Source organism: Chlorocebus sabaeus, chromosome 16 (assembly GCF_047675955.1).
Source record: "Chlorocebus sabaeus isolate Y175 chromosome 16, mChlSab1.0.hap1, whole genome shotgun sequence".
Classification (NCBI taxonomy): domain Eukaryota; kingdom Metazoa; phylum Chordata; class Mammalia; order Primates; family Cercopithecidae; genus Chlorocebus; species Chlorocebus sabaeus.
Window position 1 is genome coordinate 63,333,410 of NC_132919.1, and position 14,560 is coordinate 63,347,969.

A 14,560-nucleotide genomic window follows, 5' to 3' on the forward strand; every position below is an offset into this window, starting at 1 on the left:
GGTGAATAATATTTCATTGCATGTACATGTCACATTTTGTTTGTCCAGTCATCTGTCCATGTTCGTTTGTATTATTTCCACTTTTTGGCTGTTGTGAAAATGCCACTATGAACACCAGCATACAAGTATCTGTCCAAATCCTTGCTTTCAACCCTTTCAGGTATATACCGAGGAGAGAAATTGCTGGATCATATGGCAATTATATGTTGAACTTTTTGAAGAACTGCCATACTCTTTTCCACAGCAGCTGCATCATTTACATTCCCAGCTGCAATGTATGAGAGTTCCAATTTCTCCACGTCCTTGCCAACACTTGTTATGTTGCACTTTCTTTTTATAATAGTCATCCTAATGGGTATAAAGTAGTATTTTATTTTGGTTTTGGTTTGCAATATACTGTAGAATGTTCCATTTGCTATAGATCTTTCCCATGTTTGATATTGTCAGGCTTCATTTTGCCAATCTGGATGATATGAAAGTTATCTAATTGCAATTTTGTGTTTTCTTGATTACTGATGAGGTTAAACAATCTTTTCACGTATTTATTAGCCATTTAGGTCTCCTCTTTTGTGAAATGCCTGTTCAAGTTTTTGCTTCCTAAAGACTAGTGATGTTGAATAACTTTTCATGTGTCTATTGGTCATTTGTATATCTTCTCTGGAGAAATGTCTATGTAAGTCCTTTTCCCATTTTTGAATTGGTTTGTTGTTGTTGTTGAGTTGTAGGGGTTCTTTATATATTTTGGATATTAATCCCTTATCAGATGTATTATTTCCAATATCTGTGGGTTGTCTTTTTGCTCTTTTTTTTTTTTTCTTTTTGAGATGAAGTCTTGCTCTGTCACTCAGGTTGGTGTGCAGTGGTGTGACCTCAGCTCACTGCAATCTCTGCTTCCTGCCTGCAAGTGATTCTCCTGCCTCCTGACTAGGTGGGATTACAGGCTTGTGCCACCATGCCTAGATAATTTTTATATTTTCAGCAGAGATGGGGGTCTCGCCATGTTGGCCAGGCTGGTCTTGAACTCCTGAGCTCAGGTGATCCACCTGCCTCAGCCTCCCAAAGTTCTGTAACCTGTCCCACAGGTACAGGTGTGAGTCACAGTGCTCGACCTTTTTGCTCTCTTGATAGTATCATTTGATGCACAAAAGTTTTAAATTTGTATCAAGTCCAATGTATTATTTTCTTTTGTTGCCTGTGCTTTTGGTTCATATCCAAGGAATCAACACCAAATGCAATATTCAAAGATTTCCTCCTATGTTCTCTGTTCCTCTCCTATATCAAATCCATGAATACAGGATGTCTTTCTATTGAAGTCTTAAAAATTTCTTCAGCAATGTTTTGTAGTTTTCAATGTATGAGGTTTTTTTTTTTTTTTTTTTTTTCCTTTTTGCCTCCTTGGTTAAATTTTGAGTAGTTTTACAGTTTTTACTACTATGCTTAGGTCTTTAATCCATTTTAATTTTTGTACATGGTAGATGGCAAATGATCAACTTCATTCTTTTGCATGTCAATATTCAATTTTCCCACTACTAATTGTTGAAAAGACTGTCCATGCCACGTGATCTCAGGACCCTTGTCAAAAACCATCTGACCATATATGCTAGAGTTTATTTCCAGTCTCTTTATTTTTGTTTATTTATTTATTTTTGAGACAGGGTCTCGTTCAGTTGCCCAGGCTGGAGTGCAGTGGCTTGATCTCAGCTCACTGCAACCTCTGCCTCCCAGGTTCAAGGGATTCTCCTACCTCAGCCTCGCCAGTAGCTGGAATTACAGGCTCCCGCTCCCACGCCTGGATATTTTTTGTATTTCTAGTGGAGACGGGATTTCACCATGTTGGCCAGGCTGGTCTCAAACTCCTGATCCGTCTGCCTCTGCTTCTCAAAGTGCTGGGATTACAGGCGTGAGCCACTGCACCTGGCCCCCTACTTCTGGTCTCTTTATACTGCTTTGATTACTGTAGCTTTGTAATACGTTGTGAAATCAGGAAATATGAGTCCTCCAGTTTTGTTCTTTTTCAAGATTGTTTTGGCTATTTGGGGTCCTTTAAGATTCCACATGACTTTTAGGATGAGTCTTTCTTTCTTTTTTTTTCTTAAATAGAAACAGAGTGTCGCTAGGTTTTCCAGGCTGGACTTGAACTCCTGGCTTAAATGATCCTCCTGCCTCAGCCTCCCAAGGAACTGGGACTACAAGTTCACACCACCATTCCCAGCTGGATGCTTCTATTTCTGCAAAGACTATTGTTGGGATTGTGATACGAGATTGCTTTAAATCTGTAGATTGCTTTGGTAAATATCGTTACCTTCTCAATATTAAGTCTTCCAATCCATGAAGACAGGATATCTTTCCATTTAAGTCTTAAAATTTCTTCTGCAATGTTTTGCAGTTTTCAATGTAGAATTTTTTTTTTGCTTCCTTGGTTAAATTTATTCCTATTTTATTCTTTGTGATGCCACTGTAATGAAATTGTTTCCTTATTTTTCTTTTTGGATTTTTCATCTTTAGGATATAGAAATACAACTTGTTTTGGTGTTGATTCTGTATCCTGCAACTTTGCTGTAAAAATATTTTTATTTACTCAATATTTATTTAAAATGAATGAATCCACACATTGATGTGCATTTATGTAAGTTAGAGATACATTTTGCAGTCATGGCATTAACATCTGCCACAACTTCTAAACAAATAAATATATATATTTTTATATCTACAGAAGGAAGCCAAATGTGGGAAAAATATTTACTTCTATTCTTTAATCATTCTCATTTTCCTTTGTCTTCTCAACTTTTGTCAATTGTTGACCAACCTTCCGCACCCCTTCCTTGAAACATGTGTCTCCCTTGGCTTTGGTGGCATTGCACTGCCCAATTTTTCTCCTATTTATCTGATTACTTTTTTTTGGTGTCCACTGGCTCATTCTCCCACTTCCAATTCCCTGCTCTTTGAATGTACTCTAACATTATGTGCTCGGTCCTCTGTTTTCTTCTCTTTTTCTTTTGCCTTCTTTAGATTATTCTTTTCCCAAAACTTTACCTATTTCTATTTGAATGACTCCCCTTAACAAGTATACAACAGGCAATGAGCATATGAAGAGCTGCAGAATCGCTACACTAATGAAAGACATATGTATTAAAAAGAGACAATTTTACAACCATCAGATTTACTAAAATCAGAAAGTCAGGTGACACAGGTCTACAGTTGCATATATGAAACTCTGAAGATATTTCAAAATACAGAATGTCTCATATTTTAAAAAAGTAAAAAGGCACAGATACTGTATACGGCATAGGGAATAGTATCCTGTAACCATGTATATTAACATTTCTATAATAAAATGTATAAATAGTCATATTTAGTAGGAAAAAGACTGTAAGTAGCCTCATCTTAGCTCAGGTAAGATTTTACAGCCAAATGAATTTGATGTAAATTTATATTTTAAAAAACTTGTGGTTTTAAGAGTTTTTGGATTTTAGAACTGGGCTAGCTAGTGTCAGCAAAGAACGAGAAAAGGGAAAAGCAGCTTTACATACTGCTGAGGAGAATGTGAATTACTGTAACTATTCCGGATAATAATCTGGGAGTACTTCATGAAGTTAAATAATTAAACGCCCCATGACTCGGTAATTCCAGCCCTAGGCATAAACTCTAGAAAAGGTTTGTACAAATGGTAGAGGAGTTGGAAGTAACTTAAGTGTTCGCAAGTACAATGTGAAGAATATTTACATCATCAGAAGCAAGAAATCTGGTGTTCATACAGATTTTGAAAAGCAGAATAAGATCTGTATTAACATGACACTTTATAAATTAAAATCACAAATATACATAAAAAACAACATATAATATTCAAGGATACATTAATATTCAAGGACTTATATAAATGTAATAGCATGGCTGCAATTAAATGGAATTGAGGATAAAGGGAAAAGTAATAAACTGAGAGGGGCTTTGCACAGACCAATCTCTATATACTGAGGAGTATTATTAATTCAGCTCTCTGCACCTGGGGCCCAGAGAGAAAGAAGAACAAACATAATCACTTTTGTCTACCTAGGTAAAAATATAAACCCATACATTCACATGTGCAATATCATAGATGATGGAACACATTCATTCCCCATTTATGCTCTACTCCTAAATACTTAATTGGGGTTGGCATATACCATAATTTTGGAGGTCTGAAGAGAAATCTAGCCATAAATTAACATTTAATTAAAATTATTTTTATTACCACTTATGTTCTTTCATCTTCTTTATTCTACGTAAAGCTGCTGGAGACTATGACACTGTCATCATCTGGTTGTTAGGTAGAAAAGGAATACCCAGAAAAGCTATTTATCTTTTGGACAGAAGCCCAGTTTCCATTTTATCTTCTCACAGAGTATAAATATATAGCTTTATACTATTTTAAAGTTCTTATCTCTGATTAGAAAATGTACACAGACTTATTTGCCCAAAGGAGTATATTGGTAACTCCATTATTAAAGGAAATGCTATTTTATTTTTAGCATTTTGTAAATGCCAAGGGTATACAATAATATTCAATATCTGAATCATTATACAACCATAAAAACTGAGAAGCCCCAGAACTACGTTCTTCTTCTACTCTTATCTCCATGCCTAACTATAAGAAGAGCATTAGAACGGTGTCCCAAAGAGTAATCACAATACTTTAATATTTTCTGATTGTCAAAATGCATTAGTAGGAAATATTACTCTAGAAAGATCACTCAAAATCTTTAATATGATGAAAGATTTCCTGAGCTAGAAATATAGTATATGATTTTCATAGCAAGAGGTGTTGAATCATAACAATACATATAAACAATGATGACCTATCTCCTGAACATAAATTAGTCTCCAACAGTCCACATCTGGCTCTGATGAAATGTTTACCTAGAGTCCACCGGAGATAATAAACTACATAATATCCCATCAGCATTGCCTTTATCAGAGTGGTTTTAGTTTCTGCTGCAAACTGTTAATTGGGTTGAAGATTATTTAGATATATTTCTAGGACTAAGTAGTCAACTAGGATCTTTGGTTAAAAAAAAAAAAAAAGTATGAGAAAATTCACAAAGGAAAAATGAAATGGAAAATTTCTTTGCTTGAATACTTCTCTAAGTTTCGAGTTCTCTTTATGCCCAAGCTTGCCATAAAAATGTATTCGTATAAGGTTTCAAATCATAAGCAAAGAAATACCATTTTTCTACTTTGCAGAAGGTAAAAAAACAGGGCTTACTGACAAGAAGGAAAACAAAATCTAAAGGGGCTCCCAAAACTAATACTAATATATGGTTTGCACAAATAGACCCAAAACAACTCAAATCATAACTCTTTTGCCACTTAATCTAATCTTACCTTTCTTTCATAAAACTCTCGACTATACCAGTAAGGAATGAACTTTTTCTAAACTACTTCTGTTGGTAGACAGATGATGTACATGCATTTACAGGAAGAAGTGGACATAATTTTTTTTTTTTTTAATCCACTCCTTCTTATCAGGGAATATCCTGGTAAGGAGTGGTTAAGTAGGGAGGAATACTTTTCATTTTGTTTACCCTTAAGTTTCTCTCTCCAGTATCATTAAAAAGACCAGGAAAGTTTTACATATACATCTCAACAATTTAAAAGCAGAATTTTTGAAAACCGTAAGCTTGTGTAATTATTTTAAAAAAGAAAAAAAAGACACAAAATTATCAATATAAAAACCAACTCACCAATGATGCCACTATCTCTGCTTTCAAGGGTAGAGGTTGGACTAGTAACAGCCCCATAGCTGCAGTCCTTGGCAGTTGCATTTGTACTGATGGGTGGGAGTGTAGAGCAGGGGCTACTGGCTGGTGGAGAGGCAGTGCTGCTAGTCAGGGTGGAACAAGGACTTATCCGCTGGGTGATTGCTGAGGTCTGAAAAATCGGAATTATGAATAAGTAAGATAACCTGACCAGCTGTTAAAGTATATTTTAAGATAAAATAAGTGCTCTGATGAAAAAAAAAAAAACCTACATGCATAGCTTTTACATTTATTAGGCTCTATTTGCTTTTGCTTTCTCGGATAGGGACTTTGGGGTCTACAAATTAATGTGAAACTCGATGAACTTAACATGAACAGAGACTGCTGCCAGTTTTTCTGCCTACGAAATTTCCAGTGACAAGTGTCCTATCATTGTCATTCATTAATAGAATAGAGAAATTTTTTATCAAGCGCAAGTTTTCCCTGCTATTTGCAAGTTTTCCCTGCAATCAATAAACTTTTTGAAAGACCTGGAACTTAGCATTGTTAATCATTTTCTTTCTTTCTTTTTTTTTTTTTTGAGACAGAGTTTCACTCTTGTTGCCCAGGCTGGAGTGCAATGGCGCAATCTCGGCTCACTGCAACCTCCGCCTCCCGGGTTCAAGCGATTCTCCTGCCTCAGCCTCCCAAGTAGCTGGGATTACAGGTATGCGCCATCACACCCGGCTAGCGCCATCACACCCGGCTAGTTTTGTATTTTTAGTAGAGATGGGATTTCACCATGTTGGCCAGGCTGGTCTCAAACTCCTGACCTCAGGTGATCCACCTGCCTCGACCTCCCAAAGTGCTGGGATTATAGGTGTGAGCTACTGTACCCAGACAATAATTTTCTTTAGATGGAAGGGAAAAAATAATCTCTATAGATGGGAAGAAATAAAGTTCTTAATGCAAGGAAGTGTCTTTTTGACACAGAGGAAGCTGTCCAGAGACAATACATGAATGCAGGGAAAAATGCCTTATTCTAAAAGTTTGTCTAATAAAACAGAATATTAATTTAATACAAACCTAAATAACTTCTCTGTAACAGCATTATAGCCTGAGATCACTTTGTATCCTGAATGATTCTTACACTTGAAGTTATTTACTTTTTAAGTTTTGTTGTGAAGGAATAAATAATTACTAAAAAGGTTGGTGATAATATATTCTGGTTTACCTAATTTAACGACAATTCACTTTTCTTCAACTCTTTCTACACAAATTATTACAATAGTGAATAAAACTATATTTTTTCAAACACTAAAAACACTTTATCTTTTTTTTTTTTTTTTTTTTTTTTTTTAATTTGAGACAGAGTCTCACTCTGTCGCCCAGGCTGGAGTGCAATGGCACAGTCTCGGCTCACTGCAACCTCTGCCACCCAGGTTCAAGTGATTCTCCTGCCTTAGCCTTCCGAGTAGCTGGGATTACAGGCACCAAATACTGCGCCTGGCTAATTTTTGTAGTTTTGGTAGAGATGGGGTTTCACTATCTTAGCCAAGCTGGTCTTGAACTCCTGATCTTTTGTTCTACCCACCTCGGCCTCCCAAAGTGCTGGGATTACAGGCATGAGCCACTGTGCCCAGCCAACATTTTATCCTTTTTAAAATTATTAAGTGATCAGCAGCAAAATTACTTGAAGATGCATTAATGATAAATTTAACATTTTTAAATGTTACATTTAAAAGAAACCTTTCTTTCAACTTCTTTACAAATAGATTCTCTATTCATACTCTTTCTGCTAGAATTTAATAAATGGAGAATATGTTGGTAACTAGCTATGAGAATATTAAGGCTCTTCAACTCATCCTGAGACGATTTCCAGATGCAGTCCCTTGTATTTAATCATCTGTGTTGAATCTAGGCTTTGATTTTAATTTAAATACTATAACCAGGTTACAAAAGATATATTAGACTCAATCAAGAACAAGTGACATTCTCATTACCCTCCAACCAAGTAAATCTTTTCAATCGTATCAATATTAGAATCTGATTTTTCTTAACAACACAGTAAGCTCTCAAATGTATCCAAATTTCTCTTCTACTATATGTTACCTCTCCAGAGAAGAGGAGAGTTTCAATTTTTTAAAATCTCTAGTTTTATAATATGCTGGTCTACCAGAGCAATGATTTTTTTTTTTTTTCCTAAATCTTAAGATCTTTTTTTCCCTTACAGAGCAATGACTCCTAACTAGGCACACAGTAGTATCACTTGTGGCATGTAAAAAACAAACATGCAAGCTCTCTCACAAAATTGACAGATACTGGGCCCCCACTCCAGACTTACTGAATTGGAATCCTTCAGGTTAGAAATGTGGCAAACGATTTTTAACCTCCCACTCCCATTCTGAGACACATGTGGGTAGATGAAATGAACTGTACTCAGGTCTTTTACATTAGATACAGCTATAGTCATCCCATACTTGAAAAGTTTTAGGCCCAGCATGGTGGCCTATGTCTGTAATCCCAGCACTTTGGGAGGCTGGAGGCAGGTGGATTGCTTGAGGCCAGCAGTTTGAGACCAGCCTGGCCAACATGGCAAAATGCCATCTCTATTAAAAATACAAAAATTAGCTGGGTGTGGTGGTGCATGCCTGTACTCCCAGCAACTCAGGAGGCTGAGGCATGAGAATCACTTAAACCCAGGAGGTGGAGGTTGCAGTGAGCCAAGATCGTGCCACTACACTCCCGCCTGGGCAACAGAGTGAGACTCTGTCTCCAAAAAAAAAGAAGAAGAAGAAAAGTTTTATTATGGTATGAATCTATTACTTTTATAACAACTCATTTCTGTTCTTAGACAAGATTCTCATTCTGTTCTTTGTGAAAGAAAATCATATTATATGCATAATATTGACAACGTGGAGGTTAAGCCCAAACGACACTTACTTATTTTTACTCTAAGTTATTTTCTGCACATATCACAGAATGTATACTTTAAAAGCTTTAACTGTAAAAGCAAAGCTTAAATATCAAGCCATTTAGAAAACAGAAAATTGTTTATGGCTTACGACTTAAAAGGCAGGCCTTATGTTTATTTAAGGAGACTAGTTAATGAGCTAGAGAAAGACAACATTTATTCTCCATGCTGTAGGCTAAAATGGACATCTATTTAAGCCACTGCACTTCCTAAACCTTTGGGTGTTTTTCCCATCGCCCTTAATGTCCTCCAGAAGAATCCTAAGAAAGCTCCTAATCTGGATCTCTTAAAGGTCCTACAAATGCACAAGGTAAGTAGCTAAAGAGGAAATTAATAAGGTCCATTTGAATACCTTGGAAACTACTGAAAGAATAAAGGGGTCAGGTGAATATCACTTTCATGCTTTTGTTTTTCTGCAGAAAAATGATGTATGCTGACTTGCATTAGATTCTGTCATTACTATTTTGAGAATATCATCACTACATGATCTTTCTAAGCACAGCAGTTTATCTTTGTTAATATACTGTTTAGCTCAGAAGAAAGTCACCAAATTAACATGACCTCCTACTTCTTAATAATCTTCTTGAGACCAGAAATTCCAGGGATCAATTCAGTCACTTTCTTGTGTGGTTCCAAGATAGTTCCAGCGTATATTACACTGCAAGAAGGCTATCATTTAGCTTCACTATTAATATTTTACATTTGTATAAAGCTTAACAATTTAAAAATATTTTTATATGTTATCTCATTTACTCTTTATCAACGTGGTATGAGAGGCATAATGCATGTTATTTCCCCCACTTAAGAAATGTGAAAATGAAACCAATGAAAGTATGAAAGCTATGATGTAATTTCCCCCAGATCACACAGTTGCTGCATATATTTATATACTAATTATATTGCATATTATTTTATACTTTTTATTTATATGGCATTTTACAACTTACAAAGGATTTTCATATTCATGATTTAACTTGATCCTTTCAACAACCCTGTCAGGTGTTATTATTTCATATCACACTGGAACAGTATGGTGTGGCTGTTAAGAGCACAGCTTACAAAAGCAGACTGCCTGGATATGAATACCATTCCATCACTTTCTGGCAGTGTGTTTCCATCCCTTATTTGAAAATTGGAATATGAATTAACTCCACCACACTGGGTTGTGAAGAAGCTTTAACGAAATAGTGCAAGTAAAATATTAGTACAATAATTGGTACACAGTAGGTATTTAATAAATGTCAGTATTATTACCTATGAAAAATATAAAGCTCGGAGACGTTAAGTGACATGTCCAAATTTACAAAACAGTAGGTGGCAGAGTTGGAACTAGAACACAAATTTTCTCCCTTCTGGTTCAATGGCTTTTCTATCATACCATATTGCTTTAATTATATTAAATCAATGATACTGCTCATTTACTTAAGATTGTTATTCAGTAATGTTCAAGTAAGGCATACTCCATAGACTTGTGACTTTATACAGAAGTCACTGTGACATGCAGAATCTCAAGAGCAACAAGTACACATTTTATAATCCAACCAAATGTAGCTGTGTAGAAATGACAGGGTCCTTGAAAAATATTCAGGTTATAAGATATAAGACATCAAGTTACCTGGTCATTATTAGAAAAGTCACATTTTAACTTGACATGAATATCAAGAAATGAGAGGTGAAATAGAAGTTTTATTGATCCCAATTTTTAAAAATCCCTCAACAAGATCATTCCCATTTTTTATTCACAGGGCACAGCATACTGACATAGTTACAATGTAAATTGATTTAAAAAATCATCAGCTCTGACATCATGAAACATACATTCTTGTTACGAGGTAAAACAACCCTGCAACTAAACATGTAATGTAATATCAGTTAATGGTAAAAGCCATGAAAAATTAAAGTAGGAGGATAAGGGGATATAGGGATGGGCAGGTGCAATTATTAGAAGAGGAATTAAGAGCTCTCTGAGGAGGTAAAATTTAGGCAGAACGCAGAATCCTGAATAAGTGAGGAAGTGAGTTGTGGGGGAAGAACATTCAAGTACAAATGAATATAGTTGATGTGTCTGATAAATGACAAGGAAGCCAATCTGGCTGGAGAGCCGTGCATGAAAGGGAGAGGGGTAGGAAGTGATGTAGGAGAGGTAGCAAGTGGCTAGATCAGGTGCAGCCTTCCAGGCCACAGTATAGATTTTAGATTTTATTCTAAGTATGATGGGAATACAGGAGATTACAAGCAAAGTGACAGAATCGGATTCACATTTTAGAAGGATCACTCTGGTTAGTGTGTGAACACACTACAGGGGAGCAAGAGTGGAAGCAGAGACCTATTAGGAGGCCCATTTATTCATATAATAAATACCTACTGAGCACCTAGTAAAGACAATAATGTTCTAGGGGCAGAGGATATGGCAATGGGTAGAACAGGCAAAAATTCCAGCCTTCCAGTCTTACATTCTAGTACCTATTGCAGTAGCACAGGCAAAAGATGACAGTGGCTGGGACTTGGGTATAGCAGTGGGAATAGTGAGAAGGGATCAGATTGAGTACATATTTTGAAGACGGGGTCTATGATTTGCTGAAAGAGTGAATGTGGGTCTGATGGAAGTCAAATGGCTCCAATGCTTTTGTCCTAAGCAAGTAGGTGATACCATTTATTCATATGGGAAACACTGCAGAAGGAACAGGTTCTAGGGAGAAATCTGACATGTTAAGTTTGAGATACATTTTAAACATTAGTTAGAAAATATAATGTGGGAAGCTACATATACAAATTTCAAGTAAAGGGGAAAAGGCAGGGCTAGAGATAATCAGGGAGTTAAGATAGTATTTAAATAATGTGCAGCTGGCAAAACCAATAACCTAGGAGTGAGACTTGAGGAGTGCGCCCTGGAACATCTGAAATTATCCACATGATATATAAATATATTTAAATAATCCTTGTACATCTCATTGTAATGAAAGTAATATGTGATATAGAATCTTCACTAATATTTATTAATAAAATATGCAATTTAAAATTAATTTGTCATCTCCTGAATAAAACGCTTCACTATCAGACATTCACACTGAAGATTAAGATCATATAAATGAATCTGACTCTAGTACTTTCTTTTGCTACATTTAAACTGAAAGACAAGAAAATAGCAAAAAGAAAGAAAACTACAAAATATTTTTTAAATTGCTGATTTTTTTAACTTTCTGAGATGGATACTTAGAAAATCCCCAAATATGTAGACACTGAGTAATATACTTCTAAATAGCCTTTGAGTCCAAGAGGAAATCACAAAAAAATTAGAAAACATTTAAAATTGAAATAATAAAAACTAAGTATAACAAAACTTGTAGGATATAGCTAAAGATGTGCTTAAAAAGAAATATTAGTTTTAAATGTGTATTTTAGAAAAGTAGAAAATCTAGGCCGGGCGCGGTGGCTCAAGCCTGTAATCCCAGCACTTTGGGAGGCTGAGACGGGCAGATCACGAGGTCAGGAGATCAAGATCACCCTGGCTAACACGGTGAAATCCCGTCTCTACTAAAAATACAAAAAAAAGTTAGCCGGGCGAGGTGGCGGGCGCCTGTAATCCCAGCTACTCAGGAGGCTGAGGCAGGAGAATGGCGTGAACCCGAGAGGCAGAGTTTGCAGTGAGCTGAGATTCGGCCACTGCACTCCAGCCTGGGCGACAGAGTGAGACTCTGTCTCAAAAAAAAAAAAAAAAAAGAAAATCTAAACTAATGATCCAAGTAATCTTTTAGATACCATTTTCTAAATTATCATTTTGTAACTGATAAATTCAACTGTGGTTCCGGTAATTGGAATCTCTGGAAATTTGTTGAGACCTGCTCTACGGCTTAGCATATCAATTTGGTAAATAATCCACATGCACTTGAAAAGAATGTATACTCTGCAAATTTGGGCTGCAGTGCTTATATACACGTCAATTTTATTTGTTGGCTTGCTCATTCATTCATTCATTAAATCAATCAAAATCTAAAAGTGGCTTTTTCGATTGTAACTCTAAGACTAAAGCTAAAAGATTATTCATAAACCGAAGAAATAATAGTGATTATGGAAAATTAAATTGTATTCTAGGCCTCAAAAGGCTTTCAACAATTGAGATTATTTCTGACATAATAAGCTGATTCATACTATGTTTCTCAAAGGTGATAGCAAATGACTTACCTGATTTTCATCCTGCACTTCCATGCTGTATTGGTCACCTGGCTGAACTTCTGTGACTTTCTCTCCAAGGAGGAAACCCAGACGAGTCATGAGTGTGTTTGCTGCCTCATCTACAGATGGAGGGGGGCCAAGCTCCTGTTCAGCATCACCTGTAACAAGAAGGCATTGAAGAACATGAATCTTTCAAAATAAAATGGTCTAGTTCTGCAACTATTCATACATTCACTTTGGTCATTTCTTTAGTTTTCACATTTTAACTCAAAAATGACAAGGTTATGAGGTTTTTCTTGGACTACTCACTCTCAATATAAATTTGTTTCCAAGTACAAAATTTACACGAATCAAATAAAAATGAGCCAGGGAACTCAAAATGACTAAAAATGTGAGGCAGAAAAAAATTTTTCCTAAAATGAGTATCTGTTTATGTTGACTTACTGTCCATATTTATTCAGGTTTTGTTCTAAATTCAGAGCATTTAATCTCACCTTGTAACAATCCACAGTAGCACAGATTTTAAAGGACATTACAAAAATCCTTTTATGGGGTCAGATATATCCGTTAGCATTACAAGCACTAACTGTAGTGTCATATGGTTTGATGCCAAAACACAACAGCATCACTACACACAATCACATCCTATTATTTAGGATATTCAGTATTACACAGTAAACCACTCCAAAATGCCAAGAAGGTAAGATCTGCATTGTTATTATTCCATTTAACTTTATACTAACACCTCTAATAAAGTCACAAGCTGGGGGTCAGAGATAGGGTATGTGTGTATTTTTGTACGTTAGTACTGAACTCAAGTGTTCCATCTGTGAAAAATCTCTATAAAACTCTCACTGAATGTATGTCAAGGTAGAAAAACAAGGCTCTATTTTTCCTCTCCTATTATCCTCCCAGAGGCAACATAAATATATTGCTCTGCCACAGAACAGAAATAAGAGAATCAGTAGGGTTATTTTTATATTATAAACATTTAGATACTTATTTTTTTTTCTCAAGAATAATTGGAAGCTTCTTATTCCTTGATAAAATGAAAAGGCAAAACTGGTCTCTTCAAATGAATGAATAACACTTTCCTCCCTCCTAAAGGTTAAACTAATCTTTTGCAAATTTTTCTCATCATAGATTCCAGACCTCTAGATATTCTGGGGCTCTATTTCACTGTCTCCTACAAAGTTATTCAGATAATTAGTAAGTGTTTTCTACGTACATGGTTAACAACAGATATGCGAATTTATATGTAACATGGAGATACAGTCATTGACTTTGAAAAGTTTATAATCTATATGGAAAATAAAATAAAAGAGTATATATTTATTTAGCATATACTTACATAATGCTTATGATGCACAAGTCACTAGTGTAAATACTTTACATATGTTAGCTTACTTAACCTTCATAACTTTAGATTCCACTTTCTAAGGTACAAATTATTACCCTCATTTTACAGATGAGAAAATAGAGGCACAGATAAACTAAATTATTTGCTCAAAGTAACACAACCAGTAAATGGTAGAGCCAGGATTAGAACTTGAGCTCCCTGACTCCAGAATTTACGCTCCCAATGAGCACAACAGTGTCTTCCTCACTGGGAAGAAGTATTACAAATGGTGAGAAGGTCTGAATAAGAGATAACTTGTAATAATAGGTGTATTGCTTATAGTATGTTAATCTCAATAATCCT

At 35.6% G+C, this 14,560-nt stretch overlaps 1 protein-coding gene across 7 annotated transcripts in view; it reads right to left on the reverse strand.

Moving 5' to 3' along the window:
• TANC2 (tetratricopeptide repeat, ankyrin repeat and coiled-coil containing 2) overlaps positions 1–14,560 on the reverse strand; it is a 478,761-nt gene that overhangs the window by 234,517 nt on the left and 229,684 nt on the right. For all 7 annotated transcript variants that reach the window (XM_008012171.3, XM_037993758.2, XM_008012175.3 and 4 more), the window contains 2 exons: positions 12,868–13,016; positions 5,718–5,904 (listed from right to left, as the gene is read on the reverse strand). In XM_008012171.3, the coding sequence (XP_008010362.1) occupies positions 5,718–5,904; positions 12,868–13,016 (336 nt within the window). The remainder of the gene's footprint in view (positions 1–5,717; positions 5,905–12,867; positions 13,017–14,560) is intronic.